Below are 17,580 nucleotides of genomic sequence, written 5' to 3' on the forward strand. Positions count from 1 at the left end.
ATCCTGGATCACTGTCAATAGTCTATTAGAACTAAGTTTCTTATGGGGCGTCTGGGTGGCTCAGTTGGTTAAGCGTCTGACTTCAGCTCAGGTCATGATCTCACAGTCTGTGAGTTCGAGCCCCGCATCGGGCTCTGTGCTGACAGCTCAGAGCCTGGAGCCTCCTTCGGATTCTATGTCTCCCTCTCTCTCTGCCCCTCCCCCACTCACACTCTGTCTCTCTCTCCTTCAAAAATAAATAAACATTAAAAAGAAAATTTAAGAACTAAGTTTCTTAGACCTTTTTTAAAAATCACATGGCATAAATTTTAAAGTGTATAACTCAGTAGTTCTTAGTATATTCACAATGCTGTGCAACCATTATCACTAACTGATTTTAGGATATTTCCAATCACCTTGGAAAGAAACCCTATACCTATTAGCAGTTGATCCTAGTTCTCAATTTTCTTTTTAACTCACATGTCTGAACAGCCACGAATTTGACTGAGGTTTGTTCCTTGCAGTTTGTATCATGAAAATAATACGGTGGATTGTTCTATTCATTTTACCAATGCAAAATTATGTTTTAATATTATATATTCATCTTTAAAATATAGATTCCTCCCAGATTCTGAAAACCAACACCCTCCCCCATAGGCATCCTCTCTTACCCTTATTGCTCTGTTTGATTAGATAATACTTGTGAGATATGCATATTTTGTGTGGATGCCTTCTATATAGCAAACTGCTTCTTCTATGAGTAATTTTTTGACATTAACATTGTAAATTTATTAATCCTACCTGCAAACAGACAGCTTTTCATGAATGAGAAAATAATTTTTTATGGCAACTTAATTTAAATTTCAAATTAGGATGCAGATTTTCTGGTACATAATTTTTCATCCTCCCATTGCTTTGAAAAGAGCATTATAAATCACTTAAAATTGTGGGGCTGATGCTTAGCCTCATTTAGTGACATAAAAATGATTGTCCATTTAAAAAAATTTTTTTTTACTGTTTATTTATTTTTGAGAGAGTGAGAGAGAGACAGAGCACGAATGGGGGAGGGGCAGAGAGAGAGGGAGACACAGAATCCGAAGCAGGCTCCAGGCTCCGAGCTGTCAGCACAGAGCCCGACGTGGGGCTCCGACCCACAGACTGCGAGATCATGACCTGAGCTGAAGTCGGACACTTCACTGACTGAGCCACCCAGGTGCCCCATGATTGTCCATTTTTTAGCGATTTTATTGTGGCTCAAAGTTCCAACTCCAGACTCCATGTAGCTGAATCTGCAAATCCACAGACCTCTCCAACTGGAATCATCCAGTTGAGCCATCACATACAGGAATTTCAAAGACCTGGACATATCCTCAAACGCATATGCAGGAGCCTCACAGAATGTATGTACCCACCTCAGCACAAATTTTAGAAATCTTAAAGCTATTAGTTTACAGTAATAAATCCTAACAACCACTGGCCCACGATATACCCACATTTACGAGTCAGCAAATTCATACTCAGGGCTGTATCTGACAAGAAAGATGTGCATACCAGTAACAACTTTCATGACTATAGAGAAGTAATAAAGTCATACAGATGTCATGTCAGTGAGGACAGTCAGTTGCAAGCGGGAGAACCCTACGTCATCTAGATTCAGGAGAAAACGTTAGGGAAATTTCTTGGTCCACTTTCCTGAGAAGTCTAAGTGAGTTCTAGCTTCAGGCTCATCTGGAGCCAGGTGCCGAACAGTCATCAGGAATCTGTCTCGTTCCTTCTCTTGGCTCCACTTTCCTTCACACTGACTTTACTTTCAGGCTGCCTTCCTTAGCGGAGTGCCTCCCGGCCCCACCTGGCACATATCTTCAAACCTAGCTTCAAATCTTATAGAATGAAGAATTCTAGGGGCGCCTGGGTGGTGCAGTCGGTTAAGCGTCCGACTTCAGCCAGGTCACGATCTCGCGTCCGACTTCAGCCAGGTCACGATCTCGCGGTCCGTGAGTTCGAGCCCCGCGTCAGGCTCTGGGCTGATGGCTCGGAGCCTGGAGCCTGTTTCCGATTCTGTGTCTCCCTCTCTCTCTGACCCTCCCCCGTTCATGCTCTGTCTCTCTCTGTCCCAAAAATAAATAAAAAACGTTGAAAAAAAAATAAAAAAAAAAATGAAGAATTCTATTCTCCAGTATTTCCAACTAATGTCATGTACTTGAGTTTCATTGGCATGTCTTGGGTCGTGTATTCTTTCCTGAATCAATCACTGAAGCCAGTGGGATACATACAATATTTTGAGAATTGGAGAGTGGGTAAAAATCCACTGATTCATATAGACTAAAAGTAGGGGAAGGATGGTCCCCACGAGAAATCAGGATTCTATGACAGAAGACAAGAAAAGCAATGCTGGGCAAGCACAAACAACAGATGCCCAGACATATGCTTTCCAGGAACTGGATTCTCTGACACATCCTGGTGAGTAACCCAGAACTAATGCATTGTGCATGCAGGGGGCACCATTCACACCCTATGCACGTAGGTGAGACATGCACGGTGTCCCTTGCTCTGGCACAGGAGGGTTGGACATCAGCCCGGGAAACAACTTTCCTTTCTTATTTTTTCTTTTTTAATGTTTATTTATTTTTGAGAGGATGAGAGCGTGAGCAGGGGAGGGGCAGAGAGAGAGGGAGACACGGAATCTGAAGCTGTCTCCAGCCTCTGAGCTGTCAGCGCAGAGCCGGATGTGGGGTTTGAACTCACAAGCTGCGAGATCCATGACCTGAGCCGAAGTCGGATGCCCAGCCAACTGAGCCACCCAGGTGCCCCGGGAAACAACTTTTCTAAGGCCTGTTCTATCCCAGCGGATTTGTTAAACAATCCACCACAGGTCCACTTCTGTCATTTCGTTATTTGCTTCAATCTTAGACATTGCCTTGCTGGAGCCAGAGCTGGCAAATGTGGCTTGATTACTGTGCACTTAGGATGCAACAGCATTTCATACTAGTGCACAGCAGGGTATGGATTCCATTGCATGTAAGGAGAATATTATAGATGGGGTTTCTCCCCATGTAGGAGTGAGATTTAAAGCTGTGAAGCAGGCCTAGAGATCTTTGCAGGCCGATCACACGAGTGACCACAAACCCTGAAAATAATTACCCGTCTTTCTAGAAATGCGGCACAACATCGTGGCAATGAGTGTACTTTTTTCTTTCTCTTATAAAAATTGGTCGATGCGAGTTTTTTGGTTTCCTATTTGTAACTATTTGCATGCTCTGCTGTTTTTCTCCACAAGGGTTTTTACCTCCTGAAATCACAGAATTAGCATGCTGTTCAAGGCTGCTGCTACTTAATTTCAGTTGTTATCTCTCCTGTAGCAAACTTATTAAATCTGATCAGTACTAGATTACTTTATTATGTCTATATGTATAGTGCCTTCACAGGTGTATTCAGTAAATGCTTAACACACAGAGTATTTACTGGAATTCTTTACTGGATTTACAGATTATTTACTGGGATAATTTTATTCATGCCTTTTCTCAAAAAGAAACAGTAAGTACTATGAAGAAGGTAAAGCAAGCAAATTTATATAACTGAAACTGTAAAATAATAGGATGTTTCACGGGAGCCCCTTTAGGTTAGGCAGACCCAGAATATCTTGTTGAGGCGATATTGGTAAACTGAGACATCAATGATAAAAAGGAGGAAGCAGTACAAAGATGTTACTGTTCCAGGCAGGAGGAAGAGCAAAGGCAAAGGCCCTGAGACCAGAGTGAACCTGGCTGTTTACAGAATAGAAAGGCTGATGTGGCATACAAAATGGGTGATAGAGGGAGAATGGAGAAAGAGGAGGTCTGAGAAAGAGACGAGGGCACCTCATGAACACAAGCGGGGACTCCAGCAGACACGGGTTCATTGCCTCTCGTCTTTTCTGTGAAGAGTTTCTTGGCCAGGGGCACTCTCCTGTGTATGATGAAACAGAAGGCTTTTTTTGTTGTTTTTTGTTTTGAAAGTTTATTTGCTTTGAGAGAGAGAGAGAGAGTGCACACATGCGCACGTGTGGGGGAGGGGCGGAGAGAGAGGGCGAGAATCCCAAGACTCTGAGCTAAACACAGAGCCTGACATAGGGCCTGAACTCACAAACTCTTGAGATCATGACCTGAACCGAAATCACGAGTTGGTTGCTTAACCAGCTGAGCCACCCAGGCGTCCCAAACAGAAGGCTTTCTAAGCCAAAGAATGTTGGTGCTGACCCAGATATACCAGACAAGAAAAGCAGATCCTCATTTAGAGTAAGTGCCTATTTCCTTGGAAACAAATCAAGCTCCCTCCAAAATGGAAGCAGTCCAATGAAATGAACTTGCCGTGATGAGGCTGCTGGTCTTAGATGTGTGTTTTATGTTGGCTTTCCCCAGAAGCTGGCATAGAGGCAAGGGTTTGTGCTCAGGAGGTGATCCCTATAAACACTCAGCTGCTTTGCTCTAATCTTCCTGGACTGTGGGTCCAATTCTGAAGGTCCATTTGCAAAGCTTGTCCCAAAACCTTCACACCGATTTTCAATGTTGTTTTTTTCAAGTCTTTGACCATATAATCAGTGATTGGTTACGTAACCGGACTCAGAGCATGTTTCCTTCAAGTCAAAGTACATGACGCAAGGCATTGCTTGAAATCCTGCCTACTGAGTGAGATTTGCCTTCTGCTGTCCTTCAAGATAATTGCTCACAGGGGCTGTGGTATACCAGAGTACGCTTGCAGCTGGCAGTGAATATTGTTCCACAATACCCAAGCCAGGCTTGACTTTCTGGATTCTCAGTTAATTAGCCAACAACTCTCCACAAGAGCAAAGAGACAGATCGGTAGCAGCAGGTGTGGGAATAGGGTGGCACAGAGTGGGGACAGAGTGGGGAGAATTCTGCTCCCACAAACTAGAAGTGCCTTCCTGGCCTGCTCTGTTACCATATGAGGTGATACAGTGCTATGGTAACTTAATCAGTAGGTGGATTAGAGCATACATGGTGTCCCATGGTCTCTAACATACCAGAACAAATGGAAGCTGTTTCTCAAAGGGAAAAGAGTAATCTTCCATAATGGGGTCATGGCTGAGCTCCGCAGTCCTGTGGGCTTCCACTGTGACTCCTGCAGTTTCTGACTTCAGTGAGCATCCCGATCATCCCAATACTTTGAGAGCTAAGCAGCAGAGCTGCTTGGACTGAAGCCACCGAGAGAGACTATTTTTGCACTGCCAGGTTCTCAGGTCACCCGGTAAATACGTAAGTGCAAGACACCTGTGTGCTATACGCTGTCTCTAAAATCCAGGGCGCCACAAAGTACCATGCCTTTCTTAGTTGTAGCAATTTGTCCTTAACACTGGAGGGGCCATCTCAACATGTGCCAGGCTACTGAATCCCTGAGGATTTTACCAAGGAGTCAAGTCCCTACATTTCTGGAAGAATCAGATTCATCTTTTGGTATATGTGTGTCTCACCGAGGCTTTAGGGTTTCCGGTATTGTCTGTTCTGCATCAACACAGTAGACTAATGCAACATCTTATGGTTCGGTGAGGCATTATGTGTCCTTGTGTAGCAGATGGCTGGACTTGACATCCGTGGGACAGATTTATAAAGCTATTTCTGTCCCTGCCATGTAAAAGCAAACAGCTGCTGATGGATTCTACAAACCAAAATGGATAAAAATGCAGTGGTTAGACCCATAGTTACCTCTCCAATGCCAGAGGCTGTATTAAGCTGCTCCAATAAAGAGACCATTTCAGGAACAGCAGCTACAGTTTAGATCGCCTTAAGATTAGTTTTATCGTACAGCCCACTGTCATCCTCCAAGACGATCACTCTTACTTACCAGTCAAATGGAAGTACACTGTCCCTTTGGGGATATGACAGGAATGATCCGCATCTTTCTACCCTCTGATGGTTGTACGGACGTTGCACCCCAAAGAGATTCTGCTTTTTCACTTACTCTGGCAGGGAAGGAACACACAATGGCTTCTCCTTGTCCTTCTGCCACTGGAGCACTTACTCCTCAGGGCAGAGACCTAATGCTGAGGTTCTGCAAAGCATGTCCAGCCCATCTACACTTAGGAACTGAGGAAATAAACCAAGGGATGGATGGGGTGAAGACAGAAGAGTTCATGTTCCGGTGAAATGAGGGTCCCATCTGCCTCCCATGGTCTCTATTCTGACCAGTGAGTGGGCTATAGTGTTCTCTCTTCCCCCTAAAGTTGGGGCTAACTTGGAGCAAGTATCCGCGGATCCCTGAACACTTTAGATATTTCTCCATTCCAAGTATACATCACCTGAAGAAGCAGCTGGGCAGAAGGTTCATAGCACACATATCTACTATTATGGCACGGCTCTTAAGTCTAGGGTTCTGGTCCTAAGAATTACCTCACGTCTAGGAGTTAAGGGAGAAACTGTGATCTTCTAGCTTGACTCAAGTGCTCCTTACCTAGATCTGTCAAGTTGTTTACACACACACACACAAATCAGGTTAAGGTAGCTGCCAGGTGCTCTCCTACTGGGAAGTCCTAAGATTACTTAAACATAGCCAGAGATTGCTGCAGCTCAGGTCATTTCCCAATTATCACCTCTTTCTACCTTTCCCCTCCCCATAAGTACTACACCCATTTTTCTCCAACAGGTGAACCTCCAGCATATCTGATCCATAAAGAATAGCAGCCAGGACAGAATGTCTAATTGCTCACAAGTCTGATGTGTCCCTAATGGCATTAGAAAACAATGTTTTGGGCCCTGACGGAACAGTTAGTGAAGTGGCAGACGGACAGAGCGTAGGAAATCCAATCTAGCACAGGCCAGCTTTTAGTGTTTGGTTCTGCTCTTCATTAATTGGCAAACTGCCCAACATAGCACAATGAATACAGTATCTCCTGAGGGCACCAAATATAATCTGATCCAGCTAAGTAAGGGATATTGAACAGTGAGGCTGTGAGCAACCTCTAGTGTCTTATGATTGAGAATGTTTCAGAAGAATGTTTGGTGTATTGATTTCTTTAGCTTAGTAATTCACAACCTTGGCTGCAAATGGATTCATCAGGTGGGGGAACACTGTGGCGAATGTTAAAAAATACTGGTGCCTGGATCCCAGCCTCAGAGATGATTTAGTAACTTGGATCTCTGTATTAAAAAAACAAAACCAGAACCAAAACCACCCCAGGTAACCCTAATGTGTAGCCAATGACATTCTAACTTCTTCCAGATGTCCCTATATCAACAGTCAGTCCATTCTATCCCTTCATTTTCATATAAGAACCTGAGGAGGTTAGCAAGGTCATGTAATTGCCCTGAGTTTTACTCAATGCCTGGAGTTGCGATTTGGGAATTGAGGTTCACTTTCTCCTGTAAGTTCTCCAGTGCTCTTGCAAGCAACCATCTGGTTTCAAATTCCTAGCATTTTTCTCCTCTCACTGTTAAATTGTTCCGTGGTGGCTGCTAACCAATATCCAAAGGCCTTCTCAGGGAGCTCATGGAAGCTGGTGACTAAAGGCAATAATCTGATAGGCTGTCTGATAACCGAAGCTGCTAGCTTTCCATCCAGAATACAGAAGGGTGTTGCACTGCCTTTCCTAGTACCCAGATATGACCAATTCCGAAGATTCCACATTTCCCTGAAGGTCTTTTGTCTACAGCCCATTCTCTGGAACCAACCGGGATATTAGCTAAAGTTCTTTTATGTGCAAACAACAAGAAAATCAATGATGCCAGTTAGCTTAAGGAAATCAGAATATATTGGAATGGATCCTGTGATAGTTCACAGGTCCAAATAAACAGTGAAAGAACCAAAACTCAGTAAATAGGAAATCCCTGATAACCTTTCCCTTAGAGAGCTACCATCAAAGCCATTCAGCTCTGATGACTCAGCCTGTGTCCCAGCATGTTTCAGATTCCCACAATAAAGTCTGTTGGACTCAGCTCAGCTTTAGGCCTTCCCCTGTCGGTCAACTATGTGAGGCAATGTCCTGAAGCACAGCCATGCCCGCGGCAGCAAGGGGGGAATACACCCCAACAGAGGTCTACTTCAATTACACATGTTTGTAAGCTTCTATTTTGCAGTTCATGAATGACAAAGGTAAGGGCAAAAAGGCATAAAAGACATTGCTTAATCAAAGAATTTTAATCAGTAAAAGTGCAATTACACGAAGAGCCCCATATTATACATGTTTAAATTATTTTCCATCGTCTTTACTTGTAAGGTGTTGAAGGTGGGACCCACTCTTGAATCTTCTTTCTAGTGGTAGAATAAGGTACATATTGTTCTGGAGTGCCACTCACATTGAACTTATGGTTTGTCCAAATGAATTTACGAGCGGTAGGTGGTTTTGTTGTTGGAGGATCATCAGTCATAGAGTGAAGCCAACGATGCCTTAAAGAGGAAAAGAAAGACAGTTATGAAGAGGCAGGATGGTGTGGTGGCAGGTGAGCTAAGCGGGCAGCTCTGGGGCTATTCTGGGGCTTGAGCTCAAATCTCAGCTCCCTCACTTACTAGCTGCACTTCTATGCCTTAGCTTTTTCAACTGAGCATCCTGACTTCTGAAAGATGGCATAAGGATGAAATGAGATAATACACATAAAGCCCCTAGAAAAATTCTTGTGCACAGTAGGTACTCAAAAGATGTTAGCTATTGCTTTTATTGTTACTATATTTCATCGTATCTACGACACTATCAATTTTCAAATATACACCATTTTATATGTTATCTCTAAGAAAAACATGCTGCCAATTAACTCATGATACTATTGATTATAATATGTACCCTAATTTTAGAGGTAAAAATGTATTTCAGAATTGATGAAATACAGCACTGCTATTAGATGCTAGAGGCTGATCTGGAGTTTTGGTATGCTCAGGCTGCTCTGGCTGATGAAGCTCTAGTTTAAAACTGAGAGGCTCTTGCTGAAGAAGAGATCTCTGCAAGCACCTTAAATTCAAGCTTCAGATGAATACTACAGAACATACAATTTGTTATATTAAAAACATTAAATCACAGCCTAAAGTTCACAAGTATTTCAGTTTTTAAGTGTTTAACAATTTAAAGGAAGCTGGGTGCATGGAGTAGAAAGGAAAAAGACAGTGAAGCTGTCACTAAGGACAGAAAAAGGAGGGATCAAAGTCCAAGGGACAAATAGAAGAACTGAGCAGGAAGCAACACTGAGTTTATATGGGACAGGAAGCGGAAAGAGGATTCGTACCAGATTCCGCAAGGCTGGAAGCTCACAAGAAAGGATGATGTTAGGGGAAAGGGAAAGGGGGGGGGGAAAAGGAAGAGAAAGGAAGCCCCAAAAAAAAAAAAAAAAAAAAAAAGGGAGGGGGGATTTCCTAGCTATAGAGAAAAGGACAAGTAGAGGAGGTTTCAGGAAAATAAGACTACATTAATGAGAAAAGTTTATGACGCTACTTATGTTTAAGAATATCTGTTAGTAGTAATTGATAGATATAGCTAGGTATTGGCTAAAACCAAAAAGAGAGGAGATAAATTATTATTACTATTGCTATATTTGTGTCTGAAGACATTGTATCATGATCAGCTAACACAATAAAGAATGAAGACATCTGTACACACAGGGTTGGTGTCTCTCTCACATCCTCCAACAGAAACTGGGGATTAGGGAAAATGACGTGGACCAGTAAACTGCGACTATGAACATGAGCCCCAACTGAGATGCTGGCAGGCAATGAGACAGGCTCTACTAGCCACTCAAAGGAGGGATTAGTTGTCAAAACTAAGGCTGATACTTATCAAGGGGCTTTATGTAAGCTTAAGGCACAACAAATATTTAACTTTTACCTTGCTGAGGCAGCTTAAGGAACTAATTTATGTGAACAAAATAACAGAAAAATTTTATTTAAATAATTGCTGTCAAGACTCTTGAAGGTTAAAATGATATTTAAGAAAACAGAGTCCAAACCTGATATATGTCTATCCAGTTACTTAAATGAGGGACTGAAGATCTCAGGGAGACATAGAAAATGCTCAAGAAAACTAAAAAATATTTTTACCACAATACATAAAATCTGAAAATGTTTATCCAGCAAGGCTACAGGCAAGAATCAAGGAATGAGTGAGCAACAATTTATTCTCATGATGGCAGTATAAAGAGCTATAAGAAACAAGAAAATGTTTATAATCTGCTAGATTGATGTAACCTTTCTGTTGTTGTTGGTATGGTATTATTAAATAAAGGCTAAATAAATCATACCTTCTAGATTTCCACACCAAACAGTTTTTGCAAAGCAGATTTTCAGCTGGGTCATTAAATTTTTTTTTAGTATTTGTTTGTTCATGCATTCATCTTTTAGAGAAAGAGAGAGAGCACACAAGTGAGGGAGAGGGGGAGAGACAGAGAGAATCCTAAGCAGACTCTGTGCTGTCAGCACAGAGCCAGACACGAGGCTCCAACTCCTGAAACGTGAGATCATGACCTGAGCCAAAATCAAGAGTCAGACACTCAACTGACTAAGCCACCCAGGCATTAAATAATGTTTTTTTTAAATGGATATGAAAGACTAAAGAAAAACATGATTGTTTTTTGAGGTAAAAGTGTTCATCATACTAAAACTAGTATTCTTTCCCACTTTAGTTTATGAAGCATATCCACACATACCATTCAGTTACTTACTTCATACTAATCTAAGTATCTCATATTTCAAAACTGAGTAAACAGAATTGAAATGACTTTCCCAAGGTCCCAAAGCACATATGCCACCAAGCTGAGGCTTGAACACAGCTTCTCAATGGTTGAAGAGAACCTTTTGGTCAAGAAACTTAAATTACAATCAAGAGATGAAATAGGGTTAGGATTATGATAGCATCTAAGTATCTGCCAAAATCCTGAGAGCTATCTAAATAACCCCAGGATGGGAATGATAAATCTAACATTTAAAAGACAAAAATAGTTCATCACAAGATAGCCAACTCAAACCTTGTTGGCTCAGTAACTGTTATTTCTAAATGCAAGCTGAATCAAAATCCCAACAGGGTTTGACAATTATATTTCTATGGATCAGCTGAAAGCCTACCCAAGAAAATTTTGAAAACCCCTAACAATCAGGAAGATGGGCATTATCAGACATTAAAGGTTGCAAACATTAGAATGGTATAAAAACTGGTAAAAAAGAACAATACTATGGAATAAAATTCTCCAAACAGACTGAAGTATATATAAGGTAAGGCTGGCATTTCAAATTATTGGGGCAACTAAATATTTTTCAACAAATTATGCTAGAATAATGAATTTTGTTGAAAAGAAATCAAGTTAGATTTCCCTAGGCATACATCAAAATAGATTCCAGACAGATTAATAATGCTCAGATACAACATGAGTGAATATTTATATTCATAAAATATTGATATCTATAGAATGTGAAGAACCATTTCTAAGATTAACATTAAAAGCAAAAAGGCATAAAGAAAAAGTGTTAATTCTACTACATAAAAACTGAAATGTCTATGTCAAACAAGATTAAAGGATAAAACAAATGGGGAAATATTTGTCATATACAGAAAAGTAGTTCACCTATCATTACAAATCAGAAAGAAAAAGTCAAATGTCCAAAGGAAAAATGGACGAAAGCCATTAAAGGATGAATCATAAAAGAAAAAAGTAAAAATGGCAAACACAAAAAGCTCAATCAAGGCAATGCAAAATAAAATCAGATATAGTTATATTTTTATTTGCTGAACTGGCAAAGATTTTAAAAAGTAATAATACCCAACACTGGTGAAATTATAGAGACTAACACTCACATACAACTGAATGTATATACACTAAGAATATAAATCGAGGGCAATTTGGCAAGAAGTACCGAACACTTTCAAAACATGTTCATTCATGGATGCAACAATTTTACCCACAGAAATGTGCCTTAAGGAAATGGAGACGTGTGGGTAAATGTTTAAGAACAAGGTCACTGACCACAGCTTTATTTATATTAGTGAAAAAAATGGAAAGAATAAAACCAAGAATGAAACGGAATACTTAAATAATTCATGACATAGGGGCGCCTGGGTGGCTCAGTCAGTTGAGCATCCAACTTCGGCTCAGGTCACGATCTCACAGTTCCTGAGTTCGAGCCCTGCATCGGGTTCTGTGCTGACAGCTCAGAGCCTGGAGCCTGCTTCGGATTCTGTATCCCCCTCTCTCTCAGCCCCACCCCTACTTGTGATCTGTCTCTCTCTCTCTCTTTCAAAAATGAATAAACATAAAAAAAATTTTTTTAAATAATTCATGACATATACATGACAGAAGACTAAAACATCATTAAAAATTGTATTACAGAGAATATTTTATGACTTTGAGAAAATGTTCACCATATGTTAAGTTTAAATGGCAGATTATTCACTTAATTTATTTAACAGTATTTACATAGCATTTATAAGTCATGGATACCATTCTAAATACTTTTTTTTTTTTTTAACGTTTTATTTATTTTTGAGACAGGGAGAGACAGAGCATGAACAGGGGAGGGTCAGAGAGAGGGAGACATAGAATCTGAAACAGGCTCCAGGTTCTGAGCGGTCAGCACAGAGCCTGACGCGGGGCCCGAACTCATGGACCGTGAGATCATGACCTGAGCCAAAGTCGGCCGCTCAACCGACTGAGCCACCCAGGCGCCCCTCTAAATACTTAACAAATATTAACTCCTTTAATCCTTATAACAACTCTATGAGATAGATATTATCCCAATTTCATAAATGAGGAAACTGGGGAATTATTAAAAACTTGCCCAAGGTAGTAGAGCTAGAATTTAAACCCAGGCTACCTCTTCAAAAGGCCTACTTAACATTAAAAACAAAAACAAAAGGATTTGTATGAATAGAAAAAGAGATCAGAAGAATATATATCAAAATGTTGAGGTGCCTGGGTGGCTCAGTCGGTTAAGCTCCAACTCTTGATTTCAACTCAGGTCATGATCTCATGGTTCATGAGCTTGAACCTTGTGTCAGGCTCTGTGCTGACAATGTGGAGCCTGCTTGGGATTCTCTCTTTCCCTCTCTCTCTCTGCCCCTCCCCCACTCATGCTCACTCACTCTGTCTCTCAAAATAAATACTTTAAAAAATATGTCAAAATGTTAACAGTGATTTGTCTGTGTGAATGGTTTGTCTGCGTGATAGGATAATAGGTTATTTTTGTTTCCTTTGTTACTTTCTGAATTTCCTATAATGAAAATGTACTACTTTATAAGAAGAAATTAAGCTATTAAAAAGAAAAATCCTTCTTCTAATTCAGACCAATTAGAGGCAGTTTTAAAATCTTCCCCAAGTCATTTGTCTTTTATTTTGAGACCATAAATAGGTTCTGTCCATTTCTAATCTAACTCTATTTCATACCACTTAAGCCACCATTTCTTTTGTTAAAAAAATCACTCAATCTAGGGGCACTTGGGTGGCTCGGTCGGTTAAACATCCAACTTCAGCTCAGGTCATGATCTCACGTTTCGTGGATTCAAGCTCCACATCCAGGTCTGTGATGACAGCTCAGAGCCTGGAGCCTGCTTCACATTCTGTGTCCCCTTCTCTCTCTCTGCTCCTTCCCACTCGCACTTTGTCTCTCTCTCCCCCTCAAAAATAATAAACATTAAAAAAAATTTTTTTTAATCACTCAATCTAAAGTATTCCCAGATGTTTCAGTGGCAGACAGACTTTCTCTCAGTCAACCTTAATGGAATTTTTTTCTAAGCCAACCCCATCATGCAAAGTCATTCACTGAAATTACATGGAAAAAGTTCAAATAATGAACTTTTAATCTAGAAACCTCAATTTTTCTACATGAGACTATCTCTAGCATGTACTATATACACTGACAACCTTTGAACACAATAAAGATTTATTCTGGAAACTGAAATTAAGAGCAGTTCCTTCTGCCCCAAGACTAATAGGTAGTTTATTTCCTTATTTCCAGCTATGAAAATTGCCAACAACTCATCTTTGAAAAATGTTAGAATCACCAAATACCATAAAATACCTAGGAATAAATCAAACCAGGAAGGTGAAAAATCTATACACTGAAAACTACTGAAAGCTTATGAAAGAAATTGAATAAGACACAAAAAAATGGAAAAAAGATTCCATGCTCCTGGATAGGAAGAACAAATATTGTTAAAATGTTGATACTACCCAAAGCAATCTACATATTCAATGCAATCCCTATCAAAATAACACCAGCATTCTTCACAGAGCTAGAACAATCCTAAAATTTGTATGGAACCAGAAAAGACCCCAAATAGTCAAAGCAATCTTGAAAAACAAAACCAAAGCAGGAGGCATCACAATCCCGTAATTCAAGCTATACTACAAAGCTGTAATCATCAAGATGGTATAGAACTGGCACAAAAACAGACACTCAGATCACTGGAACAGAATAGAGAACTCAGAAATGGACCCACAAATGTATGGCCAACTAATCTTTGACAAAGCAGGAAAGAACATCCAATGGAAAAAGACAGTCTCTTCAGCAAGTGGTGCTGGGAAAACTGGACAGCAACATACAGAAAAATGAATCTGGACCACTTTCTTACACCAGACACAAAAAGAAACTCAAAATGGATTAAAGACCTCAATGTAAGACAGGAAGCCATCAAAATCCTCGAGGAGAAAGCAGGCAAAAACCTCTTTGATCTTGGCCACAGCAACTTCTTACTCAACACGTCTCTGGAGGCAAGGGAAACAAAAGCAAAAATGAACTACTGGGACCTCATCAAAATAAAAAGCTTCTGCACAGTGAAGGAAACAATCAGCAAAACTAAAAGGCAACCGACGGAATGGGAGAAGATAGTTGCAAATGACATATCAGATAAAGGCTTAGTATCTAAAATCTATAAAGAACTTATCCAACTCAACACCCAAAAAACAAATAATCCAGTGAAGAAATGGGCAAAAGACATGAATAGACACTTCTCCAAAGACATCCAGATGGCCAACCGACACATGAAAAAATGCTCCACATCACTCATCACCAGGGAAATACAAATCAAAAACACAATGAGATACCACCTCACACCTGTCAGAAGGGCTAACATTAACAACTCAGGCAATGACAGATGTTGGCGAGGATGCAGAGAAAGATCTCTTTTGCATTGTTGGTGGGAATGCAAACTGGTGCAGCCACTCTGGAAAACAGTACAGAGGTTCTCAAACAATTAAAAATAGAACTACCCTATGACCCAGCAATTGCACTACTAGGTATTTATCCAAGGGACACAGGTATGCTATTTCGAAGGGACACATGCACCCCAATGTTTATAGCAGCACTGCAAACAATAGGCAAAGTATGGGAAGAGCCCACATGTCCATCGATGGATGAATGGATAAAGAAGATGTGGTATACACACACACACACACACACACACAATGGAGTATTATTCGGCAATCAAAAAGAATGAAATCTTGCCATTTGCAACTAACTATGTGGATGGAACTAGAGGGTATTACGCTAAGCAAAATTAGAGAAAGACAAATATCATATGACTTCACTCATATGAGGACTTTAAGATACAAAACAGATTAACATAAGGGAAGGGAGGCAAAAATAATATAAAAACAGTGAGGGGTACAAAACATAAGACAGTCTTAAATATTGAGAACAAACAGAGGGTTATTGGAGGGGTTGTGGGAGGGGGATGGGCTAAATGGGTAAGTGGCATTAAGGAATCTATTCCTGAAATCATTGTTGCACTATATGATAACTTGGATGTAAATTAAAAAAATAAATTAAATTTAAAAAAAAGTGAGAATTGACCTTAAATGAAGCACTGCATAGTAAGTGAAATGTATTCAACAAAAGCTGAACTTTAAAAATCAAAATCTTGTCTTCTGCGTATAATTAATACACTTTAACAGAGAAATGTTATAGAGTAACATTCTGTAACACAGGAAAATCTACCTAAGCAGGCAGTCTGCAGTTCTTAGAGCACAGTGGCTTAATATTCTGATTTTCTGGAGCAGAAAATAAAACACTAGGAAGGATCTGTTTTGAAAAGAATCTCGCAGCACAGTGTACTGAATAACACTCATTTCGGTTCAGGTCAAGTAGTATTTTACACAACACCCCTGACCCGAAAGAGGCTGGATTAAGCAGATGCACCCAAAGGAAGACATCCTCTGCTGCTGATAGCTGGCAACTTATTCAGGGGAATATTTTTAAAAGACTATAACAAAACAAATGATTCAGTGGGAAAAGGTATTAGAAAGGACAGGTTGGGGCACCTGGGTGGCTCAGTTGGTTAAGTGTCTGTCTCTTGATTTTTGGCTCAGATCATGATCTCATGGTTTGTGAGTTCGAGCCCTGCATCAGGCTCCACACTTACAGTGCAACAGCCTGCTTGGGATTCTCTCTCCCTTTATCTCTGCCTCTCCCCTAATCACCTGCAGGCTCATGCAAAGACAGGTTAAAGTCAGAATAGAATTCATATGTAAATCTACCTTCAAATTCAAATACAAGTTGTAAAAGAAGTGACAGACATAGCATTTCTAGATCAACTAGAAGAAGCAAAGACAATTACTGTATTCAAATTACAAAATTAGGGGCGTCTGGGTGGCTCAGCTGGTTAAGTGTCCAACCCTTGATCGCAGCTCAGGTCTTGATAACAGGGTCATGAGTTCAAGCCCTGCCTTGGGCTCTGCGCTGGGTGTGAAGTGTACTTTAAGAAAAAACAAAACAAAAAACAAAGGTTGTTTCAAGTAAGACAGTATATCTACATTCATTCGACAATTTTTTTTTTAATTTTTGAAATGTTTTTATTTATTTTTGGGAGACAGAGAGAGACAAAGACAGAGTGCCGGCAGGGGAGGAGCAGAGAAAGAGGGAGACACAGAATTTCAACCAGGCTCCAGCGTCTGAGATGTCAGCACAGAGCCTGACGCGGGGCTTGAACCCACAAACTGTGAGATCATGACCTGAGCCAAAGTCGAACACTTAACCGAATGAGCCAGCCAGGCACCCCTCATCCAACAATTTATTGAGCATCCACTATGTGTTAAACACCATTTTAGGCATTAGCGACACAGCAGTGAACAAAGTTGCTATGATCAAGAAGCATGGTAGTTGGGGAAACAATAAATTAAATACTCTATAACAAAACACCAGGCAGAGATAAGTGCTACCAAGGAAAACACCAGAGCAGGGGAAGAGGACACAGTGTGAAAGGAAAGGGCTCTTCTGGATAGGGTAGACTGAGGAGCCACCAGAGGACGCACTTGTATAAGGTAAAGGTGTGACCCATGTTGCATCTGGGAAAACAGCTGGTACAGAGCGACTGAGGTGGGCACGCTCACCATTCAAGGGAAAGTGAGGACAGAGTGGCTACATCAAGAGTTGGCAGGACAGTGAACAGGACAGTGTATGCAGAGCCTGGCAGGGCCAACAGCACACAAGGCCTTGTAAGGAGTTGGGGTTTTCACTGTCATCATGATGGGAAACTGATGTAGAGTTCTGAGCAGAGATTTGTAAAATAACCACTCCAATCACTGAGTATGTGGAGAATACTAGTGCGCTGCAAGAATGTAATCAGACCAGTTGGAAGGTTGTGGTAGAAGTTTCCAGCAAGAGTTAACTGTGGTTTGGACCAGGGTAATAATGACAGAAGTAGTG

The 17,580-nt window shown here is 40.7% G+C and overlaps 1 protein-coding gene across 1 annotated transcript in view; it reads right to left on the reverse strand.

The window, feature by feature from the left end:
• Nucleotides 1–8,083: 8,083 nt before the first annotated feature.
• NDUFA12 (NADH:ubiquinone oxidoreductase subunit A12) overlaps nt 8,084–17,580 on the reverse strand; it is a 29,055-nt gene continuing 19,558 nt past the window's right edge. The window contains exon 4 of the mRNA XM_049627507.1: nt 8,084–8,355. Coding sequence (XP_049483464.1) covers nt 8,175–8,355 — 181 coding nt within the window. The 3' untranslated portion in view covers nt 8,084–8,174. The remainder of the gene's footprint in view (nt 8,356–17,580) is intronic.

Source organism: Panthera uncia, chromosome B4 (assembly GCF_023721935.1).
Source record: "Panthera uncia isolate 11264 chromosome B4, Puncia_PCG_1.0, whole genome shotgun sequence".
Classification (NCBI taxonomy): Eukaryota; Metazoa; Chordata; class Mammalia; order Carnivora; family Felidae; genus Panthera; species Panthera uncia.